The following is a 26,338-nucleotide window of genomic DNA, read 5'->3' as shown; positions in this document are numbered from 1 at the left end:
GAAATGAAAAGATATTGAGTCTCTTTGCCATGGTTGCATCTAAAAAATTGTGTCTACTACCAGAGTCGATGAGAACCACCACGTTGTTCTTCTTTATGTGTGCTTTTAACTTTAAAGTCTGAGGTTGTGATATACCTGTCATAGCTGATAATGACACTTGTGGAATACTTCCGTCATCTAATTCTGGTGAGAATTCTGGGGCATATTTTGTTCCTTCTATGTCAGAATATTCACTGTTTGACTCATTGGTTGCTTCACAATTATATAGGTTGTTGAGTTCTTTTCCTTTAGCACACCTATGTTTGGGGTCCCACTTCTCACCACAGCGCTTGCATTTACCCTCTTTTATCCTTCGCATTTCCACATTAGATTTTTCATTTTCACGACGATGTGGTGGAACATATCTCGTATTATTTGAGTCCACGTACTGGGGTATACTTCATCTTGAATATGTTTTTTCCGCTTTTGACCAAAATATTGGTTCAGATTTCTTTTCGGTTGTTTTTGCTTTTCGTCTTGCTACTTCTATTGATGTAATGTCATGCATCTCAAGTTCTGCTTGTAAATGGGTTTTGAGTCCCGAGATGTATGACTGAATTAGACGAGATTCTGATAACCCAGGGACTCGTGTTACTAAGGTCTCCCATTCTTGAGTGTATTCGTCCACACTTCCTTTTTGTCGTAATTTGATGAGTTTTGAAAAGAACTATTCTTCCTTTACACCTTGGAATCTTTTAAAGAATGCATCTTTAAATTTCCTCCAGCTAATGACATGTGTTGTCTTTTTCCACCACATATACCAATTATATGCTTCTCCTTCCATTTTCATGGATGCATACCTGAGCTTTTCGTCATCGTCATTGATGTCATATATCTCAAAATATTCTTCGGCTTTATTTATCCATGCAACATTGTTTTTTTCGTTTCCATCGAATTTAGGCATCTGGACTTTTGCCCTTCGCTGGTATGTTCCTAATGGTTGAGCAAAAAAAGGGTGTTGATTGGTAAAGTTATCCCAGAGTTGCTTGTTTGTAAAGGCTGTATTACTCACTTCTTGGTGGTGGGGTGTCGCTGATTTTCTTGGGGATTCAACTTCTTCATGAGAGTCTGTTGACTTTGTTGAATCTGATGAGATGTGTTCTTGATTCTCTTCATTTTCTTTTAGTAGTTGTTCGGGTGTACAATTCATCTTTTTACACAGAGGTTTCAGCATTGTTAAGGCATCTTTGATGTTTACTTCTATTTGGACATGTTGATTTTCCATCTTTATTTCTATTCGATTTGTTGTATCATGAAGATTTTTTATTTCGTCAGCTTGCTCCCGAAGCTTGATCTGGAATTCATTTAATCTTTTACTAACCTCATCGTGGTTGCTATTTATCTTATGCTCCGAATCCAACAATTTTTTTTGAAAATCCACCATTGTCATTGTCGACATCGAGCGGGTTTTCGGGGGCGTGTATTTATCTGCCAGCGTAAATAATAATTTTATTTATTTTTATTTTTTATTGTTTTCTTACTTAATTAATTAAATTCACGTTATATATATAACTTATAATTAAGTTATGTAATATATATAACTTATATATATTTATATTATATATATATAATATATATATATATATATATAGATAAACCGTTATATATAATTTGCCGATATAAAATTATAAATATATATTATATATTTCTACCCCGAACAGTCACGTTGACTGATAGAACCTTTTGACCGTTCACAAAAAACACAATTTAGTGAATATCACTGCAGCTTTTAACAATGGCTATGGATTGATGGATTGGCAATTGTATTGTTTGGCCTGCGGCTAGAACGACGCGAATATGTGAAGCGGGTGGTCAGGAGGACGAGCGGTACGATTTTAATAAATAAAAAAAGACGGGAATTGCGGGTTAGAATGGCAGATGATTAACGAGGCAACGGAAAGGGAGTGTCGGAAATATCCGAGCTATGGTTGGAAATAGCGGTAGGCAATGGGAGCAGCAACTGTATTGTCCACGACAGAGTCCTGCACTTTGTTCGCGGAAAATGGTAAATCTGAGAAGAAAAATCCTCACGCGGGGCTTCCCTTACCACACCTGCACCAATATTTTATGACGTACTATTATATTGACTTGACTGGGGGGCGGAACAAGATTAGATTGCAGGCAGAACACGATTAGACTGTGCTGCACAGAGTTATTGTTAAATAAACTAATGGAAAAAATCGGAAATGAAACGATTAATTAATTAATAATAGTTAGCCGAAGATAAGACGAGGGGTAACTGCCCATTTAAGGAAAAATAATAATCCGCAGAGCCCACGCAAAGAAGATGAAGGATTTTGTAAGGCGGGAAGTGCGTGGACAGGGAGGTGGATATGCGTGGGTTATAGGACGAATATTTCAATGAAGGGGACGCAAGGTTTGGGATGCAGCTGGAATGAGTGGGCAGCGGAGTCAGCGGATGGACAGCCTGAGAACCGAACTGCTCTGATACCAGATGAAGTAGAAAAACTTCTAATACGCAGAAAAATATATATTTAAATATTTATTAATGATTGAATTGACAGATAATGAATGATTACAATGGGGTTCCTGGCTTATATACCGCCATGGGCACCCCTTTCGTCTAATTAATCCTAAAATTAAATAATAAACCTAAATTAAAGACTAACTAATTTTTTACATAACAGTCAGACAGACTACAAGCGATGAGGGGCAGGATCCTCGAGGTAGCCAGTGTCTTGGATTAGACCTTGCTACAGGAGCCCCGAAGAGGAGTAGCACTACTTGCGGATGTCAATAGGGACGGATGCAGATGGAGCGATCGAGGGAGCTACAGTGCAGGATTCCCAAGACAGCATGAGGCAGCAGTGCGAAAAGCACGGGAATGTTGCACCAATGCAAGAAGGCAAAGAGAGGTGTGCAACGGTGTGAGATGCATGGAACAGTTGCAGCAACACAGAGGTCAAAGAGGGAGCACTTGTCAGCAACAGAGGGAGCTTCAGCATCATGGGTGTCTCTAGCCTGACGGAGATGTTAGAGTTGGGAGATCAATTACTTACTTCTCAGTAACTGGGTTGCAATGCAGCAGTTAGCAATGACAGTGTTATGGGCAACACGATGCAACAGGATGAGAGGGAGTTGCAGTACAGACGCGGCAGTGGCAGTGGTAGGGCCATGGGTAGCAGTACAGGATACAGCAGTGCAGATGATGGGCAGCAGGCTTAGCATCAGTACAAGGACCAATGCCAGGTGATCAGAGTGATACTCAGTGAGGAGTATTGCTAGAGCACAGTCCTTGCTAAGAGGGAGTGTTGATTTGGGATAGCATCGGATGTGCTCCAGCCACGAAATTTGGTGGAGAAGTTGGGGCACATGAGATCTCCAATACCCATAAATGGTTTGGGCAGATTCTAAGCAATTTGAGAGATATTAAAATAATTAATATTTTTAATGGAGTCCCTAAGTCTAAACTTAAATACCCATAAATGGTTTGGGCAGATTCTAAGCAATTTGAGAGATATTAAAATAATTAATATTTTTAATGGAGTCCCTAAGTTTAAGTCTAAACTTAGGGAAAATAAAATATTAATGTGAATTAATATAACACTGTGTTAAAAGGGTCCAAAAGTCATGGATCAAGCCAGAGTTAATCTTAGTCGATGATTAGGGACTTAATCTCGGCCGTTGAATTGTCAACGAGAAAAGTATAAGAGGAGGCTTGGGGGTCACTTGGAGAACACACCGAGTTGATCAAGATTTCGACTTTTTGGGGTTGGGTTTGCTGAGGAAGTTGAGAGAGTGATCAGAATTGCAGCTGAGGGGCAGTTACTACAGAAGCAGAGAGGCAGAGATAGCACCAGGCGGATCAGCACAGTAGCCGAGAGTGAGGGACACAGAACCAGCCAGGGCTCACGCAAAGGCAGCCAGGAACTGCGCAGTGCCTCAAAGGGCCAGCGTGGGTAACGCAGACGGCCAGAGGGCTGACGCAGTGCCTCCAGAGGCTAACGCAGGGCAAGCCAGAGTGACATTGGGCAAACACTCGGCCAAAGAGGGCTAACGCTGTCCCTAGAGGCTGACAGTGGGGTTTCGTGGGGCAGATTGGTGTTGTGAAGCTGTCAGAGTGATTATCCAGGGTTTCAGCGGGAACATCTGTCTTCGACTGAGAGTTACTACTGCCAAGATTATTCTCTGTTGGGTGAGCCAGTTTTGGCACCCATATTGTATTCAGAAACTGCATAATAATAAAACCCTCAGATAGTTGCACTGGTTTCCCCGCATTGGGTTTTTCTGCGGACATTGGTCCAAAAACAACAGTGTCACTTGTGTGCTTGTTTTGTTTCCTTCAGTTGATGATCTGTAATGTGTTGAGCATGTACTTGTATTTATTTTCAGTATTTACATGGTAAATAACTTGTTAATTAATCGGAAAAAGTAGGCAGAAATAAATCAGAAAAGTACATGAAGGGTTTCTAACAGTTAGACTTAGAAATTCCAACACTCATGTATTGGATTTTGCCCACGTGTTAATTATTTTTGTCTTGGCCATCTTTTGCGTTTTGTGGTACAATTTCCTATTAAATGTGGCCAATTATGTTTTTTCTTCTTTTTTTATTTGCTTAAACCTTCGGGGCATCATTCTAGAACTGACCGAAGGTGGGGGCAAGGGGATAGGGAGGCTAGCCCTATGTGGACACAGAATGGGAATGCGGGCCCAGGTGGGAGAAATGATGAATGGGGTATACCATATACCTAACCTTATTGTAACATCATAAATCCCTAGATCTTGGTCCCTACTCCTTTAGGTCTTTCCTGGAGAGCCATTAAGCTTCATTGAAACAAGTGAGCCTCATATTGAGCCTCTCCTTTGAATGTGCCTTGGAAATCACTACAGACCTCATCATTGGTTCTATCACCCTAGTGATTTCCTCCATGCTGGGACTCCTCCCATCGGTGAAAATCCAAGAAGAGAAAGGGACATAGGCTATGCTGGCAGTGGGCTTCTGTCCTAAATTGTTGTTGTGCCCTCTAGCTTTAGCCTATTTGCTAGGCCTTCTAGTTTGTGCAGCAACAAGGGCAACATAAAAAGCAAACATATTTTGTCTAATGAATGTTTCAAAATCATCTTTAGGAATTGAAAATAGAATTCACAACACAACGCTCCCCCTTTCCCAAATAACTTTTCACATGATTTCTAGGAAACCCTTTTTCTACTTTCTGAATTTCCAGGCAATTTGAAACTATGCTTTCACACAGCTACTGTTTCTGATAGCTTTACATAGAAAAAAGAATTAGAAAATAAAAACAAAAGTGCAAAATATGAAATCATTGTCACAGAAAATTCTCGGAAAAAGCCTGCAAAGCCAGGTTCACTATTATTTGTGGCAATAAGAAGATAACTGTCAACGAGATTCACAGTTACTGTTAGGCTGACTAACTGGCTAAGAGCATACTGTCAAAAGCTATTAGTTTTAGGCAGTACTTGAATCTCCCTTTACCTTGTGAAAAGACTAATATTTTATTTTAGTACAGTGATGCTTAACCTCTATCAGTCAAAACTTTGTCTTTGTTGCCCTACAAGGGAGAACAAAAACAGACTTTTAAGGTAAAGATTCCGAGTAATAAGAAGCATTGAAAACAATCTATTATGCAAAATCAGCAACAAAACAATTACCTTAAAGCTATGCTACCTTTTCCGCTGCTGTGACATACTTTTAAGAGTATATGGATCTAGAATTTAAGCTGGGAAAAGCTATCTAATTCAACCTTGGAAAGAAAAAAAATCGGTTTATCACCCTCTGTAGAAGGAACAGTTATTTTTCACTCCCTTAACTCACAGTAGGCTGATGATGATCAATATATATCCAAAAACGTATTCAGTTTTCTTCAGTAATGCAACTGATCAAATGCATAATCGAGTTCTACGTTCTAATGAATGCAGTGCAGCACCAGAGGAAGTCTGGCACATCTAAAAGGATAAATTTACTAACCATGATCTTTGTAGATTGTGTACTCGATTCTTTGGTAGAAAATTGAACCTGGCTACTATTAACAGAAAAGGGAACCTTGCTAGGAGAATGTTTGCTGCATTTTGATGGGTTTTCAATTATCATGATGTCATCATCACTGGCATGAGTCCCTTCTTCCATATATCCCTGATCTGATTCACTACTTGAATTGTTCCCATCACTAGGAACAAACTCTTCATCACTATCAGGAACAAATGCTTCATCCATTGTTTTATCTTCTGATTCATGGCTGCTATTGTCTTCGAGTTCAAAGTTGCCCTCGGTGACATTATTTGCAGGTGGACTGCCTTCATACTCTGAACCTCCAAAAACACCCCAATCTTCATCGATTTGTGTGCAATCTGCAAGCCTTGCAAGGTAGTCGTCACCACAGTGCTCTACTGATATGAAATCCTGCCCATCGTCCCCTGCAACAAAGAGAAAAGAACTGTCAGAGATAACCAGATTACACGGTAATTATTGAAAAGTTAAAGTTCAAATCAAAAAACCATGACAGAAATAAGCAGATGTGTTTCACATGCTCAAGGTAGTATATACAAAAAGAACTACGCTGAATGAAGCACAAGATATCATAAAAAAAAAATAATGGGTTTGGTACTAGAAATAAGCAAACACGTGACCTTTCTAATAAATTTTGTACATGGCGCATTTGCTGCCAAATTGGTCACATATAATCATTACATATGTTAACATTCACTTAAGGGCACCCACACAAAGTGTACTTATCTCTATGCTTTGTAACAGTTATGAACATACACGAATTCAAACAACCAAAGAAATATAAAGAAAAGAATGGAAAGAGGAAAAGCTTCTCAATGGTTTCATAACAAGTTTTTTTATGCTTCCAGAAAGAAAACAATAGGAGTGAGAGGGAGAGCATGCAATCAATGTTGCAAAAATCGCAATCGGGATTAAATCGGCGAGGGGAAAAAATCGTAAAAATCGAGAAAAATCAGTAAAAATTGGGAAAAAAATCGTAAAATACAAAAATATTCATTTTTTTCAATTTTTTTAATATCTAAAGCATCTACAACATAAAATAAATACATTGACACATAAATATGATAAAAGAACTAATATATAAGATGTGCAATATCATTTCTAGTGCTACATCACACATAACAGTGAATCATGTCCTGAATAGTAAGTCTTGATTCCTGAGTCCCAACTCAGCCTCAAAATATCAACAAAAAATATAATAATGTATCTCATATCATGAGCCATAATGTCATATACAATGAAATGAACCAAATAACTAATACTATTGATTTCCTCTGCCCCTTTTGTGAGAAAATGCAATAGCTTTCCCTTTCCCTCTAGATGTAGATGTCGGTGGAGTTGGCAGTGGACTCTGTTGTGCTCTAGAAGTTGAAGAACTAGGAATTCTAGTTGGTTCTTTTCTACTGCAATGGACGCGTTTTCTGACACGTCTATCGCATCAGCCATGGTTCGGGCAACCATGGTCGCTGAACAAAGAGGTGGTGGGACATCCTCAACGGTAAATTGGAAAACTTCGCTAACCGACAATCTCATTCCTCAAGCATTCATCCTGAATCAAGGTAGACTTGAAGACGAATCTTGCTATCAGTCTCGCAGTGGGAAACAGCGTCCTGCTAAAACTTCCTCTCCCCCCTCGGCCGTGCATTTGGATAGTTCTTTCCTCTTGGACAGGATTGTTAGTCTTCAGAAGCATGCACTGGTTGGTCGCTGGCACTTTCCATCTATGGAGGATGGCCAGTTTAGGATTTGGATTGGAGATAAATGGAATGCTCTCTTGGGGTATATTCCTACAATTGTCAGATTAATGAACAATTGGTACAGCTTTCATTTCCTTAAAGAACAGGATCTTGAAATAATTTTCTCTCTTCCCTGGGTACATGACAAAAGCTTTCTTGCCCTGCATAAATGGTACATTGGTTTCAATCCTTTACGATCCACTCCACAAAATAACTATATTTGGGTGAAGCTTCCGGGCCTCCCCATCGAATTGTGGTCCAAGGAAACCTTGGCAGTGATAGGTAATGCCATTGGGAAGTTTATCTATGTTGATCCCAAATGTCTGGGGGCAAAAGATAAACGAGTTGCGTGGATCTTAATTGAAAAAGAATACAGGGGGGGTTTTCCTGAATACATTGATTTATCATGGGACAGTCTAGCTATTCAACAGAGGTTGGATTACTGGGGGGTTCCTTTTAGATGCTCGATATGCCATAAAACTAGTCATCTGAAGGTTTCTTGTCCTCGTCGTCCGATTGGAAGGCAAAAGGGGAAGGAACATATCAAAAAATTCTCAGGCTCCAGGACTGAGCTGTGTGATATCGATCATAATTGCGAATATGATTTGGGCAAAATCTCTAACCTGGGGCATGACCGTCGCTCGCTCTCTCGGGACATCTCTCTGGAGAAATCATCTAGCAAATCTATCAAAAAGTCACAGTCTTTAGGTAATATCAGACAAGATCATCGTCCCTCTACGGAGATCAATTGCATCCCTCTTCCCAAATCTAAGTCCCCGCACTCCTTATATCTCTCTCCCTCAGAAAGGAGGTTGCTTTTTTCAGTTGATCCTACTCCCCCTAAACCATGTCCAGATCATGCCATTCCCTCACCTCTTCCTGTGCCTCATCCTTCTCAAGATTTTCCATTTGCTCCCCATGTGACATATATATCCTCCTCTCCTCACTCTCCTGGATATCGCTCTTGTGCGCCAGTAAGGAAGGTTTCCCCTCTCCATTTATTGCCTTCTTCCTCATCTCCAAAATCGAAGATAGATATCAAAGGCAAGGCACCTGCTACGGCTGTCACCCCTCATATCTCTCCTGGTTCCTCCCCGAATAATTTATTTGATGATGATCTCGACATTCTGTTAAAGCGCGACTCCCTCAACCTTCACCCGTTGTCCATATCCAAACCTCTTAAATCTACATCTCCATCCATTAGTCCTAACTCTGCTGCTAATATAACAGTTAGAAGGACTCAGAACAGGGGCAGCAGACACTTCTGGGCAGTGTTGCAAGGGAGCGCCCCCCCCTTCGAACCCGCTCCCGAAGCGCGCTCCAGGCGGGAGCGGCTCGGGAGCGGGTCGGGAGCGCGCTCCCAAAATCGCTCCCAGATGGGAGCGATTTTCGGGAGCGCGCTCCCGTAAAAAAATTTGCGCTCCCTGGTCTGTGAGGGAGCGATTCAGGGAGCGATCGCTCCCGCGCTCCCGGAGCGTTTTTTAATGCCCGGGAGCGATCGGGGAGCGATCGCTCCCGGGCATTAAAAAACGCTCCGGGAGCGGTTCGGCGGAAAAAAAATCCGCCGGACCCGAAATTTCTAAAAATTTTAGAAAAAAAAAATTATTTTATAAGCCCAATGGGCCAAAAAAATTTCATTTCAACTTCATTGAGCAAGAGATTGAGAGCTGGAGCAAGAGCAAAGGAGCAAGGAGCAAGAGCTGAGGAGCAAGGAGCCAGAGCTAAGGAGCGAGGAGCAAGTGCCAAGGATAGAGGAGCAAGCCTGCAGAGGTAAGTAACTTAATCATTTAGTTAGTTTAGCTGGTTAGGTAGTTAATTTGGTTAGTTTAATTTACCTGTTTGAGTTTAAAGATCATGTATTTAAATTAAATTAATAAATTAAATGAATTAATCCCAATAAACTAAATTAATTTGCAGATTCAAGACTCAAACCCTACAAACATCAAACACCATGGACCTGGGGATATTTATTGGCATTTTCCTCTTCCTGGTCCCTTTTATGGTTATTATGGTGGTGGAGAGTAGGAAACGGAGGGGGCCTGAAACTGAAGAGGTGGATGAAGAAGCCGGAGGAAGTCAAATGGGTGAAAACCCCAGTGAGGAGGAGGTGGAGGAGGGTGAACATGACCCTCAAAAAACTAAACAAGACCAAACTCCATTGTGGAAATATGTTCACAGGGCTGAAACAGGGAGAGGGGGTGGAACCACTAAATTTCATTGCCCCCATTGCAACACTGATTACACAGGCTCATACACCCGTGCTAGAAGACACCTCTGCGGGAAAAGGCCATGGGATGGAGAGAAACAAATAGGAATCAAAACTTGTGCAGCGGTGTCAACAGCAGATAGAGCCAAATACATAAAGGAAGAGGAGGACGCCCAATACAGAACAAAAAGATCAAGGGGTTTCTTTGAACCAATCTCACCATCACAAAGAACTCCTTCAGCATCCTCCCAAGGCAGTGGATATGGACATGGAGGCACAGGGTCATCATCTTTAAGGCGTAGAACCATATCAGATTTCCTTGATGAGGGGTGTAGGAATGATGTGGATTCAAAAGTTTACAGGTTCCTCTATGCATGTGGGATACCATTCAATGTTCTACGCTCACCTTATTGGCACGAAATGGTTTCTGCCATAAATGATGCCCCTAAAGGATACAAGAGCCCTGGGTATGACAAGGCAAGAACTGTTGGCCTTGATCATGAAAAAGCAAAAATATCACATTCTTTGAATAAAATGACAAGTTCTTGGACTGACAATGGGGTGTCCATTGTATCTGATGGATGGACAAATGTAAAAGGCAAGCCATTGATAAGTGTTCTTGCTGTGTCCCGAAGTGGTCCCATCTTTCTAGCTGCACATGATTACTCAGACAAGTTCAAGACCGCTATCAACATTGCAGAAGCATTGCTTGAAACAATTGAGCGTATTGGCCCATACAATGTCATCCAAGTCATCACTGATAATGCTCCTAATTGTAAGGCAGCAAGAGCAATTATTGAGGATAAATACCCGAACATATTTTGGTCTGGATGTTTGGTTCACACATTGAACCTTCTATTGCATGATATTGTCAAAAACAAAAATGTACAATACCAATGGATTGGTGATTTGTACAAGAAAGGAAAAAAAATGATAAAATTTATTACAAATCATAGCAATACCCATGGCCTTTTCCGCAGTCACTCGAGATTGGAGTTGCTGAAGATTGCGAGGACTAGATTTGGTAGCTATTACCTCACCTTCAGGCGCCTTTTGAAGGTAAGAGAGGCATTAGCTAGCATGGTATCAAGTCCACATTGGCAGGTGTTAAAGGAAAGGGCTACAAATGTAGCTGACATGGCAGGTTTTGAAACGGTGGAGGAGGCCGCTCTTGATGGGCAGTTTTGGACAACTGTGAGACAGGTATTGGATTTCACCAAGCCAATTTATAACATGATTCGGTTTGCAGATACAGACAAACCAGTGATTGGCGAGGTGTATGAGCAAATGGATACCATGTTGGGGGAAATAAAAGACATTGTTCATAATAAAGATCCCAACTTGTACAAACTGATTCATGATTGTGTGTGTGAACGGTGGAATAGGCTTAACCTTCCACTACATTGCTTGGCGTATATCCTTACGCCAAAATACTACTCAGAATCTTGGTTGGGCAAACCTGCAGCAGGGGGTGGTGTTAGGACCAAACCCCATTTAGATCAAGAGGTAACTAGAGGATATCTGGAAGCATTAGAAAAGTTGGTGCCTGACAGGGAGGAATGTGCAGCTGTGCGCCTTGAAATAGGCAGATACTGCAGTGGCAGTGGTTTGTATGGTAACTTCCATGCAATGGACGACAAAGATAAATTTGATTCTCTCACATGGTGGGAAACATATGGCGGCCACGGACTTTTGCCAAAATTGGCAAAAAAAGTTCTTTCACAGGTTGTAAATTCTTCTTCTGCAGAGAGGTGTTGGAGCACCTACAGTTATATACATAATGTGAAAAGAAACAGGCTCAACGAAAACCGAGCAGAAAGCTTGGTTTATGTGCACTACAACTTGAGGTTGTTGAGCCATTACTGTGATCGGGCTAATGAAGATCCCACATATAAAATTTGGGACAATCACCCTGAGGACGACAATTTGGAGGATGGCATTGTACATATGGAAGAACTAGAAGAGGAGCTTGTACGGGATGAAAATGAAGCAGCTGCACCAGCCATGCCACCTCCACCTCCACCATCCAGTAGCAGTTCTCGGGGCCCGAGTCTTGTTCCATTGCTGTTGCCACCTCCATCGACACCCTCGCGTGGAGGCTCTAGTTCTGGTCGTCGGTCTGTGCGAGAGACTCCTAGAAGACCACCACGACCTGCTTATACTCCTGGAGACTCTCGTGGCAAGGGCCACTTGTAGATTTACAGTTTACTTGTCTTTTTTAGTTTCTATTAGACTTTAGTTTTCATAACTGTTGAGTTTTGAGTCCTTGACTCTTGACTCTTGACTCTTTCATATCATTATGACATTATGATATTTTTTGTAAACATTATATCACTGTGACAATGAAAATTTGAAGTTTGAAGTTGGGCCTTGGCAATTATAACTCATTGGTAATGATTGTGAATTATGAATATGATGCTTTGTGAAAGACTAAAGTTGTTTCATTTCACCTCATTATTCATGTTTCATTTTATAAATTTTTAACATTTCATATCATGTTAACAGTTAGAAGTTAGGACTTAGAAATATCTTCGATATTACTTCTTGTAATGGTTAAACTTGGCTTACAAGTACAACTTGTTACTTTGGTGACCAATGATGATAAATGTTATTGAATTTTCAATTCTGAAAGCTTGAAGTTGAAACTTTAATATTGAATTTGATGAATCATGATTTATAAGACTCAATATGTTGCAGTTGTAATATGTATTTTACTAACTTGTGGACATGGTTGATGACGATTATAATTTCTAGATGATTGATGTGATATGGTTCAATGATCAATTTATGTTTTTTTATGTTTTTTATGTCTATTTCATCATTCTACATGTTTTTGTTGACATATATGTATCAAAAATTAAAAAATATAAAAAATATATATATTTTTAAAAAATCGCTCCCCGATTTGCTCCCAAACCGGGAGCTTCTGAAAATGGTCGCTCCCGCTCCCGCTCCCGCTCCCAAGTAACATTGCTTCTGGGGCAAGAAAGGTAGGTCGGATATGCATATCCGGGATCTCTCTCTGGTTGACATCCCGATTGTCGATCTCGCTGGTAATGGGCCACTTAGAGCAAGCAAGCCTGGAGAATTGTCCAAATGATAAATATAATCTCAATGAACATTAGGGGTCTTGGAGCGGGCCCGAAATTTTTGGCACTTAAGGAACTTTTCAGATCTTCAAACTCAAAGATTATTCTTATTCAAGAAACTATGCACGGTTGCTAGGATTCCATTTCATATTTTAGACGCATGTTTCCCACCTGGCATATAGCTGCCACGGATGCTTCTGGTCTCTCTGGTGGGCTGGCGGTATTATGGGATCCGGTTTGGATCTCTGCTATGGCTTTCAGTTGTTTTGCAGGTATTCTTCTCCTGGCATATTTCAGAGGTTATACTGGACCTTTTCACATCCTTAATATTTATGCCCCGTATAAAGACCGCTTTCCATTCTGGGATCGTTTTCTATCTTCTGAGTTTTTGGACATTGACTCTTTGATCATTGGGGGGGATTTCAATTGTACCTTGAGCAATGATGAGGTCTGGGGTAGGGGCAGGAAAAATGACCAGGTGGGCTTCCTGATCAGAGAAGCCATTCTGTTTCATAATTTTGTTGATGTTCTTCCCACCAGAGGGGGCCTACGTGGGACAATGGGAGATCAAATGAAGCGTATCTTGCTAAGAGATTGGATCGATTCCTCATACATGACAGCCTGATTGATCAATTGGGGAATCCCTCTGTTATGAACATTCCCAGTTTCATTTCGGATCATCGTCCCATCACAATCAATTGGAATCTGGTGGGTCATAGGTGGGGTTACCCGTTCAAATTTAATAGGGTCTGGTTGGAGGATGAGCAGTTCAACAAGATCATCAAGGAGTATTGGCTATCACACTCCCCTAAAGATTGCCCTTGGCAATCCAAATCTTTCCTGGATCGCTTATCGGGCCTAAGATCTTGTGTTAAACGTTGGCAGCGGGGTATGGTGATCTCCAACAGAAAGGAACTAAAGAAGATAAACGAAGAATTAGAGGAATTATCTAATTATCTTACTTCAAATAATGTTTCACTGGAAACGAGGGCCCACATCAGGGACCTCGAGAGAAAAAACTGAACCTGCTGGCTATTGAGGAGGCTTCATGGAGACTTAAGAGCAGAGCCACATGGCTCAATGAGGGGGATAAGAACACTAAATTTTTTCATCGTTTCGCAAATAAGAGGCGAGAATTAAATTCCATTTGGGAGATTAAAGATGAGATGGGTTCCACGGTGGTATCTCAGGCAGACATATCCAGAGAGGCTGTCAAATATTTTCAGAAGGCATACAGCAGTAATGGGGGATGTGATATTGCTGATATCTTATGGGGCATTGAACCTTATCCCATTATGTTCGATGAGGAGTAGAATGACCACCTATTTGCCTCAGTAACTGAGACGGAACTCTTGTCCATCATGAAATCATTCCAAAAAGACAAGAGCCTGGGTCTAGATGGATGGACTATTGACTTTTTCATCCACTTTTTTGATATTCTGAAATCTGATCTTCTGAATATGGTGGAAGAGTCAAGGATAAAGGGTACTATTTCCCATTCTATATCCTCTACCTATATTGCATTAATTCCTAAAAAGAAGCCCTCCCTAACCTTCATGGACTTCAGACCCATCTCTCTCTGTAATACCCTTTATAAGATTATCTCCAAACTCATTGCAGAAAGGATGCGGAATATGCTCTCCGTCCATATTACTTCTGAACAACATGGCTTCCTTAAGGACAGAAACATTTTAGAGGTCGTCGCCATAACTCAGGAATGCCTTCATTCCATGCATATAAGGAAGGTGGAGGCTGCTTTTTTAAAAATTGATCTCAAGAAAGCTTATGATTGCATAGATTGGGGGTTCCTTAGATGCCTTCTCATCAAAATTGGTCTTAATAACAACTGCTTAAATTGGATTATGGCATGCGTAATTGATGTGAATTACGTTGTTCTCGTAAATGGTATCCCTTCCACCTTCTTCCCTGCTGCTAGAGGCCTGCGGCAGGGCTGTTCTCTGTCCCCTCTCCTTTTCATTTTAGTCATGGACTCTCTCAGTCTCCACATTAAAAGAGCCATTAGAGATAAGGTTTGCAATCCTCTGGTTATCAGTAGAGATATATCTTTTTCTCACAATCTTTTTGTTGACGACATTTTGTTATCTGCAATGTTGTGTCATGCCTCGTGGGACTGTCTTCATTCTATATTGGGGAAATTTCAGAAAGCCACGGGGCTTTGTATAAACGGGGACAAATCATCCTTTTTCATGAAGGATATTAATTCGGAGATTGCTGCATATCTAACCTTACTCTTCAATATCAAGGTTGCCCCCATTCACGAGGGCTTGAAATATCTTGGCTTTCATCTCAAGCCGGTTGGATACACTTCAGCAGATTGGTCATGGATTCACGAAAGATTTATCAAAAGGATTGCGGGCTGGGAATTTAAAAGCCTCTCATTGGCAGGAAGATTTATATTAACGCAAACTGTCCTGGTACAGTTATTGGTCTATTGGGCACATCTATTCTACATTCCTGCTAAAATTATTCAAAATCTGAATAGGAGTTCTGCTAATTTCATTTGGGGAGGAAACAGGGATCAAAGAAAATTTCATCTGACAAAGCTCTCAAACCTGTCTCGGCCTAAATCTCTGGGGGGCTGGGGTATTTTGGACTTAAATTTATTTCATATTGCTCTCCTTTGCAAATCATTGTGGAAGGTTGTTTTCGGGAACAGCATTGGAGCAAAGTAATCAAGGCTAAATATTTGGATAACAGAGACATTATCGTTTGGTTTAGACAGGGGTCTTTTGGTCCTCCTCATGGTTCTGCAATATGGCGAAGTTTCCACAAAATTGAGCTTTTTTTTCTAAAAAACTTGGCATGGAACTTTCAATCGGGCAAAAAGATCCTAATTGGCCTTGATCCATTAGCGGGCGATGTAACGGATTTACCTATTTCTCAACAGCTGCTTCACTACCTTCAGCATATAGGGATTTTTTATTGGGACCAGGTCATTGACAAATGGTTGGGTTCAATTCCTACATGGAAAACGACCGAGATGATGGGACTCTATGGTGATCTGTCTTCTCAATGGGATAAGGTCATAACGTATATGAAAAGCAGGGGTATCTTCAGATCATCGAAGGAGGATCATCTTATTTGGAATGGGTCCAAGGGGCGGTCTTCAGTTTATGTAAAAGATATTTATAGCATGCTTCAGATGGAGAAACCTACTCCCCCTAAAAACATTTTCCCCATTGTATTTTGGAAATTGAATTGCCCTACCAAGATTATTTTATTCGCCTAGCTGGTCTTCAACAACAAGAATCTTACGTGGGATAATTTACAAAAAAGAAATTGGTGTGGGCTAGCAATCTATCCTATTTGCAAAGCGAATGAAGAAAGCAATTATCATATTTTCCTTGTCTGTCCACATGCTATGAAGATATGGAAATCTCTTGCTGATCACTTTGGTCTGAATAGGATTTCTTTCCCATCAATAAAGGATGCTTTTCAATGGTGGAGTAAGATGAGAACAGAATGGAGGCCTATTCCGCTGATCTCCATTTGGGCCATTTGGAAATGGAGAAAAGAAAGTTATACTCTTGTACTTGATTCTATCTTATCTCACCTTCCCATCCGCAGCCCCCCTCACACACATCTCAATTTGAAGAAGCATGTTGGGAGTTCGATGGATCTTTCTGTTCTTCCACGTGCTTATTTTGATGGGGCAGCAATGAATGGAATCTGCGCATGTGGGGTTCTCATAATTCCGTGTGAGGACCAGCACATTCAAATCTCATGGAATGGTGGGAAGGGATCGAACAACAAAGCGGAGGCTATGGCCTTGGCAGGTCTCTTGAGCTTTAGTGACTTCTTAAACATTCAAGGACTGCACATTTTTGGTGATTCCAAGGTGATCATAGATCATGTTAAATCTGTACATATCATCCAAAATATCAATCTTTTGGGGTGGTTAGACAGAATTGCATCAATCTGGAACTCACGCAAGGATTTCACAATTCAACACATTGAAAGGACTTTCAACAAAGAGGCAGATGCGCTTTCTAAAGGACTTTCCTCTCCAAATGAAATATGGAAGGTATCCATCACTGTTGGAGATATTCGGCACAATATACAGGACTTCCATCTTCCGGGTACATAACATAATAGTTTTTTCTCTCCTCATATTCTGGTATGTAGCATGAAACTTGTTCTTTTCTTTTATATTTATCAACAACCCCCATCACAGTTGCTTTTTTTACAGAAGATCTTTATATATCTTTATATGTCTAGAGATGGAATCAGTTTTTTGCTGAACTGATATGGATATATATCAGCAGACTGGTTTGCATGCCAAAATTTGGGTACTTATAGTTCTTACTTTTTCATGTTCCCTCTATATGAGCCTACAGGTTGTCACCAGCTATCTGACAGATGTTGTATATATCAAAATTATCTATGAATATAATACAGCTTTTTTTCTTACTGAAGAATAGAAAACAAAAAAAAAAAAACAACTAGGAGCTACAGGAGATAGACCACATCTTCTACTGGTGGCAAGGGTAGCCTGGGTAGGTGGTGTCACCTCCTCCTCCTGTTACTCCTCCTCCTCCTCCTCCCCCTCTACGCTTTCCACTACGTCCTGCTCTAACCAATCATCGGCAGACTCCATGAGAGCCCTCTCGGCCTCAACCCTCCATGCAGCGGTGGTGTCAATCCCATCTAATGAGATGGCCTCCATATCAGGTATCCTCTCAAGTTGCCTCACCCACAATCAAAGATTATAGTGGACGTAAACCATGTCATTAAGTCGCTGAGACTCCAACCTGTACAAAAATCATAAAATAATAATAAAAATAAAATTATTATTTAATGAATTCAAAAATTTAATTAGAAATTTGGAATATTTTAAGTTTAACCTGTTGCGCTTCTTGTTGTGTATTTTTTCAAATACACTACAGTTGCACTCGCATCCTGAGGAGCTACATGTTTGGCTGAGGATTCGAATGACAAGTTTTCGCAGATGGGGTACTCTGGCACCATAGCGAGTCCACCATGCATCTACAACAAAATTACAAATAAGAGAAACATAAGATTGAAAGTTGAAGTAAAATATGAAGTTATGAACTTGAAGAGACAATGAAATTTGAAACAAACTAAAAAATACCTGGCATTTTAATCTTCCTATCAACCACAGCCATCTCAAAGCTAAATGTGCCACCTGCCATCCTATATATCTCCATTTCTTTGGAGATTTCTGCACATTTTGCTGGAGATCGCACCATCCTCTGAACACAGGTTAAGAATCCATCCATGATCTCAGCATCAAATAAGAACCCACATGGGTAAGAAAATGCGGGGTTCAGGTAGATCCCTGCAACATGAATGGGACGATGGAGTGTGTTGTTCCATCGTTCATCAATCACTTCCCATAGGAGGAGTTGTTTCTGAAACCCCTCATCTCCCTTATCATCATAGTAGGCCCGAATGGATTCTTTGGCCCTGTCCATGGCCTCATACAAATAGCCCATTGTGGGCTTGTCACTATCAACTAATCAAAGAACTTTTACCAAAGGTTCAGTAACGTTGCACACCTCTTGCACTCCTGCCCAAAAGTTTTCCTGGTATGAAATTAATCTGCATATGGCCTCTCCCTCTGGTTTGCGACTAAATGTCAAAGCACGCCACTCATCTGAAAGAAACATTCTCTTCATATCCCACATTGAATTCAAGAAGGATTGAAGAGATATGAAATTGGTGGCAAACCGTGTAATGGCGGGGCGCACCAACTCCTTGTTGTTGGTGAATTTTCTCATCAAGCTAAACACAAATGCATGATTATATATAAACTTTGTAATGCTTTTTGATGAGTCAACAATATCTTTGACAAAGGAAATTTTTCCTATGACCTCCAACATCAAATCAATACAATGTGCAGCACAAGGTGTCCAAAATAAAGTAGGATGTCTCTCCATAAGCATCTTGCCAACAGCAACATAATTTGCAGCATTGTCCATTATGACTTGGACAACATGTTCAGCACCCACCTTCAAAATAAACACATCCAACAAATCACATAATAATTTTGAATCTTTGATATGTGAAGATGCATCAACGGATTTCATAAACATTGTCCCCTTGGGACAATTAACCAAGAAGTTTATAAGGGTTCTCCCCTTTTGGTCGGTCCAACCATCTGACATCACAGTGCATCCTATTTGTGTCCATGATGCCCTAAACACCTCCAATCTTTTGGTGCAGTCAACCTTTTCATCTTGAAGAATGTGGCCTCTAAAGTCATCATAAGAAGGGATTTTGTACCCTGGGCCAACAATTGCAATAGCATCAACAGCAGGCTGGAAAAATGGATTATTCCTTGCAACGCTAAAAGAAATATCACTCCAAAGGAAAAACTTGCACAACAATTTGTCAGATTGTTCTTTCTCCTTTTTTTTAAGCATTGAAGTGATAGATGGTTGTGAACCAGTCGTGGTTCTAGGAACAAAAAATGATGAGGTAGCTACAGGGTTGGTTGTAGACATTGATGCTGAAGTAGAACCAGTGCCACTTTCATATTCACCTCCTAACACTCTCCCTGCTAGTTGCTTCTTCAGATCTGCTTTGGTCACTTTGTCTTGCTCTAATTCTTCCAATGATCTGATGGCTCTTTGAATGATTTCTGTATTTGTATTGGTGCAAGGCCCTACCTCATGTCCATGGATTTGTGCAAAGTGATATTTCAATCTATAAACCCCCCCGACATATGATGCCCACACAACTTGCAAGACAAGTTTGATCTATCAAACCCTCCATCAAGTTCACCAAATTCCCACAGAGGGTCCAATTTCCTTGGCATGTTTGTAACTTGGTTGAACTCTTGAGTTTTAATGTAAGATGAAGTTTGAAGTTGAACCTATGGCACAATAAGAATTGCAAGTTCAAAAAAAAAAAAAAAATACATAAATGGCACGACACATTGAATTTTTTGACAAAAAAAAACCTCAACTCAATCCAACAATAATAGAAAAATGCACATTCAAACCCAATCAAAAATTATGCAAAACAAATAGAGCACAAGAAAAAATTAAACTAATAAATCTAACAATCAAGTTTTGCATTTTTGACCAAAATGAACCCTCTCCACTCTATGCAACAAAAATGAAAAAAACACCATCAAATCCACTCAAAAATCATTGATATTCAATGGGTTATAGAAACCCAAGCAAAAACAAGAAAAAAACCAAAACAAAATAGCCAAATTTGGTGCCCATACCTAAAAACCACGGTTTGCCAAAAAAAATTGGTCCAAACACAAAGTTCTCTTGCTTGGGATGCTAAAATCTCATGTTTTTCTCCTCCTCTGCCCTAGTAGACGCCTTCCTCTCCTCCTCAGCTCTCAAACAAGTCTGTTGTCTGCTAAAAATGAGAAATAAAACTCATCCAATCGCTTATAAAACACGTTGTCCCGGTGCCCCACGATTTCTTCTACTCGAATCGCGATTTTTTCAATGATTTTTTCTAAAAACAAAAAGTAAAAAACAAGAAAACAAAACAACCAAAAAAAACTTTATAAAAATTGGGCGATAACATCAGTTGCTTCAAAAAATCGCAATTTTCGCAACACTGCACACAACTGAAAGACACCATGAGGGTAAGAAAACCCTCAACCCCGTGTCCATTACACATGCTGATCAAGGTGGAAATGGTTTACACACTCGATCTGTTGCAGACCACATTGTTGCAAAGGAGTTATCCTATATGGATGGAAGCCATACTAGTGCTAAAGTGATCATGGCCAATGAAAGAAATGCTAGAGTGGATGCCATCAGCCGAAGCTTGAGAGATCCCTCTCTAAGATCACCCTGTGCTTAAAGATATTCAATATGAGAGAGGTTGCTCTCTAGTCAATTCTCTGAAATTCTGGCAGACAATCTAAATCTGATTCTTTTCTCTTAAGAAAGTTACATGGTCAAAAAAGATGAAAGGTCATGTGCTTATTTGGCCTTATTTGGATAGCTTCCATATGTTAGAATTTATTTTTTCAACTGAGCAGAATTTAAAATTTCACACTGTTATGGCAGATATTCTACCCATGTTTCCATAGGCCTTGTTACACACTTTTTGTCAAAGTTCCAAGGAAGCAGATATGCCAAAAAAAATCAAGGGATTGGATCATCTTTTAGCAGTTTATTGAGTCATTGTAAACCCATTCTGCAAATTTATAATGTAAATGATACTAGTAAAATCGTGTGTGTATGTAACAACCTAGGTAAGCCTATTATTTTGGCGAAAATTTCATCCTAGAAGGTTTTTTGTCTCACTAATTCATTTGTGTTTCTAAACACGGATGGTCGGCAGAGTTTCTCCCTCCAATCTCACCCTAAAGGTAGGGTGGAATTTTTCGTCAAAGTCTTAGGTGAGTCCTAGTGTTCTAGTCGAATCTTTATGTAAAAGTGATTTGGGAATAATTTAAGCTAGTTGGCTAAATTATTTTATTGCAAATCACTTGATCTACTAGATCATATTGTGCCGCAGAATTGGGTGTGTAATTTGAGGGTCTCTACCGAACAGGTGTTCCCCCTTTAAGGGACGAATTTCTGAAGGAAAGTTGTGTCAGAGTTGCTTGTAGAAGAAGGGAAATTCCCTTAAATAATTTTGGCCAGATTTTTTTGTTGTTTGGATTGCCAGTAGGGCATCCATAGATTGTACTCAGAATTCACCGCTGCATAATAATAAAAACCCTCAACTGCTGCACCGGTTTTCCCAAGTTGGGGTTTTCCAGGGACATTGGTCCAAAAATAACGGTGTCATTTTTATTGTGTGTGTGCTAGTATTTTCTCATTTTCCAGTGCTATTTTCTTCTGCAGTATTTATTTGCGAAATACACAATGTGAATTATTTGGTATTTGTCGTAGCAAACTGCAAATAAATTAACAATTAGGAAAATAATTTCCAGTTGTTGAGATAGATGAAATTTTCACATTATGGTGTTGGTTCCATTTTTTGCAATGATGATGGTGTTGGGAAGTAGAAGGCGAAGAAATGATGAAGAAGTGGGTAGCGGTGGAGGATACTGTTGATTTCAGTAGCATCGGATGTGCTCTAAGCCTCAAAATTTGCAGAGAGGCTAGGACACATGTATTCTAGAATACTCGGAAATCGTTTTGGAAAATTCCACCCGGAGACAGTTTTATTAAAATAATTAATTATTTTTAATGGATGCCTAAGTCTAAACTTAGGTAATTAAAATAATTAAAGGGTATTAATTAAACTGAGGGTGAAACATCTAGAAGAAGATGAGAATCGAGTCAAAATGATCTGAGCCATTGATTAGAATATTATCTGGGTCGTTGATTGATCAACAAGAGGATTATAAGAAGGACTTTGATGGGCATTTGGAAAATGAACCAGGCAGATACTCAGTTGCCCAAGCAAATTGATTTTCTCACTGGCTGAAGTTCAGCAAGAGAAAATCAAATCAAAGGGAGAGTTGCAAATTGGAGAGAGAGGGCATCAACAATAGTTGGGAGTGTAGGAAGCAGAGAGAACACGTCGAGCAAAGGAGGAACAGCGCAGAGGCAGTGACGCTGGGTCTGCGCAGTCACTGCACAGAAGGTGACACAGTGAGGACAGCAGGTCCTCTCGAGAGTAAGAATTTCACTGTGAAGCGTGAGAAAATTGTCTGTAAAACTTCTCACATGAGATTTTGTTGAAGATTAATAAAGAAACCCTCATCTGCCGCACCGATTTTCCAACATTAGCTTTTTTCGGGGGAAAATTGTCCAAAAATAACTATCATTGTGATTGTACTTGTGCTAGTATTATTTCTTGCATTTGCTTTCCGCAGTGTTTGAATTGTGAAAGCTATAGTAGAATTTATTTAAATATTTGTTGTAGAAACATTGTGAATAACTTATTTCTGAATTAATAAGTAGAAGAAATAATATCAATCACTAAAGTTGGATTTCTATTTAGAAATTTTCACAGATACCCTGGAGAAGAGTAGTACCAAGAGGAAGCGGAGGAGGAGGAAAATGGGAGTGAAGATGATGGAAAGAAAACAAGCATAGAAGAAACACCTTTGTGGAAATATGTTACAAGGCTTGGAGGAGGGAAAGGGGGAGGAATGTTGAAGTTTCTAAGCCTAACTGTTACAAACCCTGCATGCACTTTACTGATTTATTCCTACCTACTTAATCTGTAAATTAACAAGTTATTTACCATGTAAATAGTGGAAATAAATACAAGTACATGCTCAACACATTATAGATCATCAACTGAACGAAAGAGAAACAAGCACACAAGTGACAACGTTGTTTTTGGACTAATGTCCCCCAAAAAACCCAATGCGGGAAAACCAGTGCAGCTATCTGAGGGTTTGATTTATTTAGCAGTTTCAAAATACAATCTGAGTACCAAATCCGGCTCACCCAATCTTAGCAATAGCACCTCTCTACTCGAACGCAGATATTCTGGCTGAAACCCTAGATAAACACTCCAGCAGCTCCAATCTGCCCCACGAAACCCCAACGTCAGCCTCTCTCTGGCCCAGCGTTTCCCCAATGTCACCCTGGCTTGGCCTGCGTCAACCTTTGGAGGCACTACATCAGCCCTCTGGCCCTTTACATCACCCACGCTGGCCCTCTGAGGCACTGCGCAGCTCCTGGCTGGCTTTGCGTGAACCCTTGGCTACTTCTGCATCCCTCTCTCTGGCTACTGCGTTGATCCTCCCGGTGCTATCTCTGCCTCTCTGTTTCTGTATTCACTGCCCCTCAGCTGCAACTCTGATCACTCTCTCAACTTTCTCAGCAAACCCAGCCCCAGAAAGTTGAAATCTTGATCTCTTGGTGTGTTCTCCAAGTGACCCTCAAGCCTCCTCTTATACTTTTCTCGTTGACAAATCAACGGTCGAGATTAAGTCCCTAATCAACGACTAAGATTAGATCTGGCTTGATCCATGACTTTTGGACCATTCTAACACAGTTTTATATTAATTCACATTAATATTTTAATTTCCCTAAGTTTAGAGTTAGGGACTCCATTAAAAATATTAATTATTTTAATATCTCCCAAACTATTTAGAATCTGCCCAAACCCTTTATGGGTATTGGGGATCTTATGTGCCTTAGCCTCTCCACCAATTTTAGTGGCTAGAGCACATCCGATGCTACCCCGAATCAACACTCCCTCTTAGCGAAGACTGTGCTCTAGTAATACTCCTCACTGAGCATCACTCTAATCATCTAGCATCGGTCCTATGCTAATGCTAGGCCTATTGCCCAACATCCTCTACACTGTTGCATCCTGTACTACTAGCCATGGCCCTACCACTGCCACTGCTGCATCCATACTGCAACTCCCTCTACATTCGTGTTGTTGCCCATGGCCCTGCCATTGCCACTACTGCATCTGCACTGCAACCCCTCTCATCACGCTGCATCGTGTTGCCCATAGCACTACCACTGCTAACTATTGCACTACAACTCAGTTACTAAGAAGTAAGTAATTGATCTCCCAACTCTGACATCTACGTCAGACTAGAGACACTCATGATGTTGAAGCTCCCTCTGTCGCTGACAAGTGCTCCCTCTCCGACCTCTGCGTTGTTGCAACAACTCCATGCATCTTGCACCGTTGCACACCCCTCTATGCCATCATGCACTGCTGCAACACTCCCATGCCTCTCGCACTATTGCAGCGTGCTAGCCTCGCGTTGTCTTGGGAATCTTGCACTGTAGCTCCCTCTGTCGCTCCATCCGCATCCGTCTCTACTGACATCACCAGTACTGCTACTCCTCTTCGGAGCTCTCGTAGCAAGGTCTAATCCAAGAGGCTGGGTACCTCGAGGATCCTGCCCCTCATCGCCTGCAGTCCTCCTGACTACAGCTCAATGTCTCCCCACTTTTTTTGAAGTGGCGCATGAGCACCCATGGTACAATTATCGTCTGTCTCCACTTCCTTCTCTACCCTTGCTGGCACTGCCTTCGTCTCGGAGGCCTCTCCCTTACTCTTCTTCCTTGGACACTGGATCACATAATGACCCAACTCCCCACAGTGGAAGCATTTGACCTTGGAGAGGTCCTTCTTCTTCCATTTCTCTTGCTTTCCCTCAGATGCTAGGGCAACATCTTCCTCCTCCTTCTCGATTTTGATCCCCTTGCCGCTGCTTCCCGCCTTGCTCAACCTTCCAATCTCTTCTTGGCAAAGAGCAGCCCACATTTCCTCCCAATCTGGAAGGGTCGCCCTACCCAGTATGCTCTGGACAAACACCTCCCAATATTCAGAGACTGCGTTTAGGGTTGTTCTCACCATCAATTCTAGATCTGGCGTTGCCCCTATGGAAGTCAGCTGATCTCGGATCTCCTTCAATCGACCGAGGAATGGGTCGATCTGCTCTTCCTTCTTCATCTGGTATGACCGCAACTAATTTTCTAGTAGCATCTTCCTCTACACAGAAGTATGTTGATACAACTTGGTCAGGGCCTCTCACATCTCCTGTGTCGTGTTCTTCTCAGCAATATGTGGTACTATATGATCCTTGACCTTGTCAAGGATGATACTCTTAACCCTCACCATTGCATCCTCGTACCTGTCATTATCAGCCAAGTCAACTGGGATAGCTATCGTCCTCAAGGCGATGTGCTTGACACGATTCCTATCTAGTACGGATAAGATTTTGGCCTTCCAGACTATGAAGTTTGAGGCTCCGTCCACAGTCTGTTTTGGTCTCTTACTCCATGTAGTGCCATTTCACTGCTCCTCTACTTCCCTCCTGGAAGTTCTTGGTATGACTACTCTGAGCCTCGATTTCCCTCCTAGAAACCCTTCTCCCAATGTCGAGATGCCCCTCTCCAATCGTCTGTGCAACTGCAACACTAATCTGGATTCCTTGGCTAGAAATCCACCTCGGTAGCAACTCCCTCCTCCTTGGCCTTGCCCTGTTAGGTATTGTTCTAACTACAGTACCCCACCAGCTCTACTCTGCAACTTACCCTCAACCTCCTAAACCCCAGCAAACTGAAGGTTAGAGCTCCTAGGCTCTGCGCAATCCCGGCACCAGCAAATCAGCTTCCTCAGCCAACTACGTCGGCCCTCCTGGCCTCTCTGTGAGCCTGTCTTTGCCTCCCTCGGCTTCTGTGCTGCCTCTTCCTGGCTCAATCTTGATGACGCAGGCACTGCGTCACCCCTTCCTTGCTGCTACTCTGTTAGGAACAACTTCTGTCACTCGGGACAGTTGTTTTCTACTGCTGCTGCTCGACTGATGTCCTCAGTTCTCCTATGATCTGCAACCACGCTCTGATACCATGTTGAAATTTCTAAGCCTAACTGTTAGAA

The 26,338-nt window shown here is 41.1% G+C and overlaps 1 protein-coding gene across 3 annotated transcripts in view; it reads right to left on the bottom strand.

Moving 5' to 3' along the window:
* Nucleotides 1-26,338, bottom strand: part of RECQI1 (RECQ helicase l1) — a 233,625-nt gene that overhangs the window by 135,001 nt on the left and 72,286 nt on the right. For all 3 annotated transcript variants that reach the window (XM_089419187.1, XM_089419188.1, XM_089419186.1), the window contains exon 2: nucleotides 5,988-6,433. In XM_089419187.1, coding sequence (XP_089275313.1) covers nucleotides 5,988-6,433 — 446 coding nt within the window. The remainder of the gene's footprint in view (nucleotides 1-5,987; nucleotides 6,434-26,338) is intronic.

This window comes from Pinus tabuliformis, chromosome 4_1 (assembly GCF_031772625.1).
Source record: "Pinus tabuliformis cultivar Carrire ecotype Pingquan chromosome 4_1, CPIR1, whole genome shotgun sequence".
Classification (NCBI taxonomy): Eukaryota; Viridiplantae; Streptophyta; class Pinopsida; order Pinales; family Pinaceae; genus Pinus; species Pinus tabuliformis.
The sequence above is the reverse complement of the archived record's forward strand: the minus strand, read 5'-3'. Positions and strand labels throughout refer to the sequence as shown.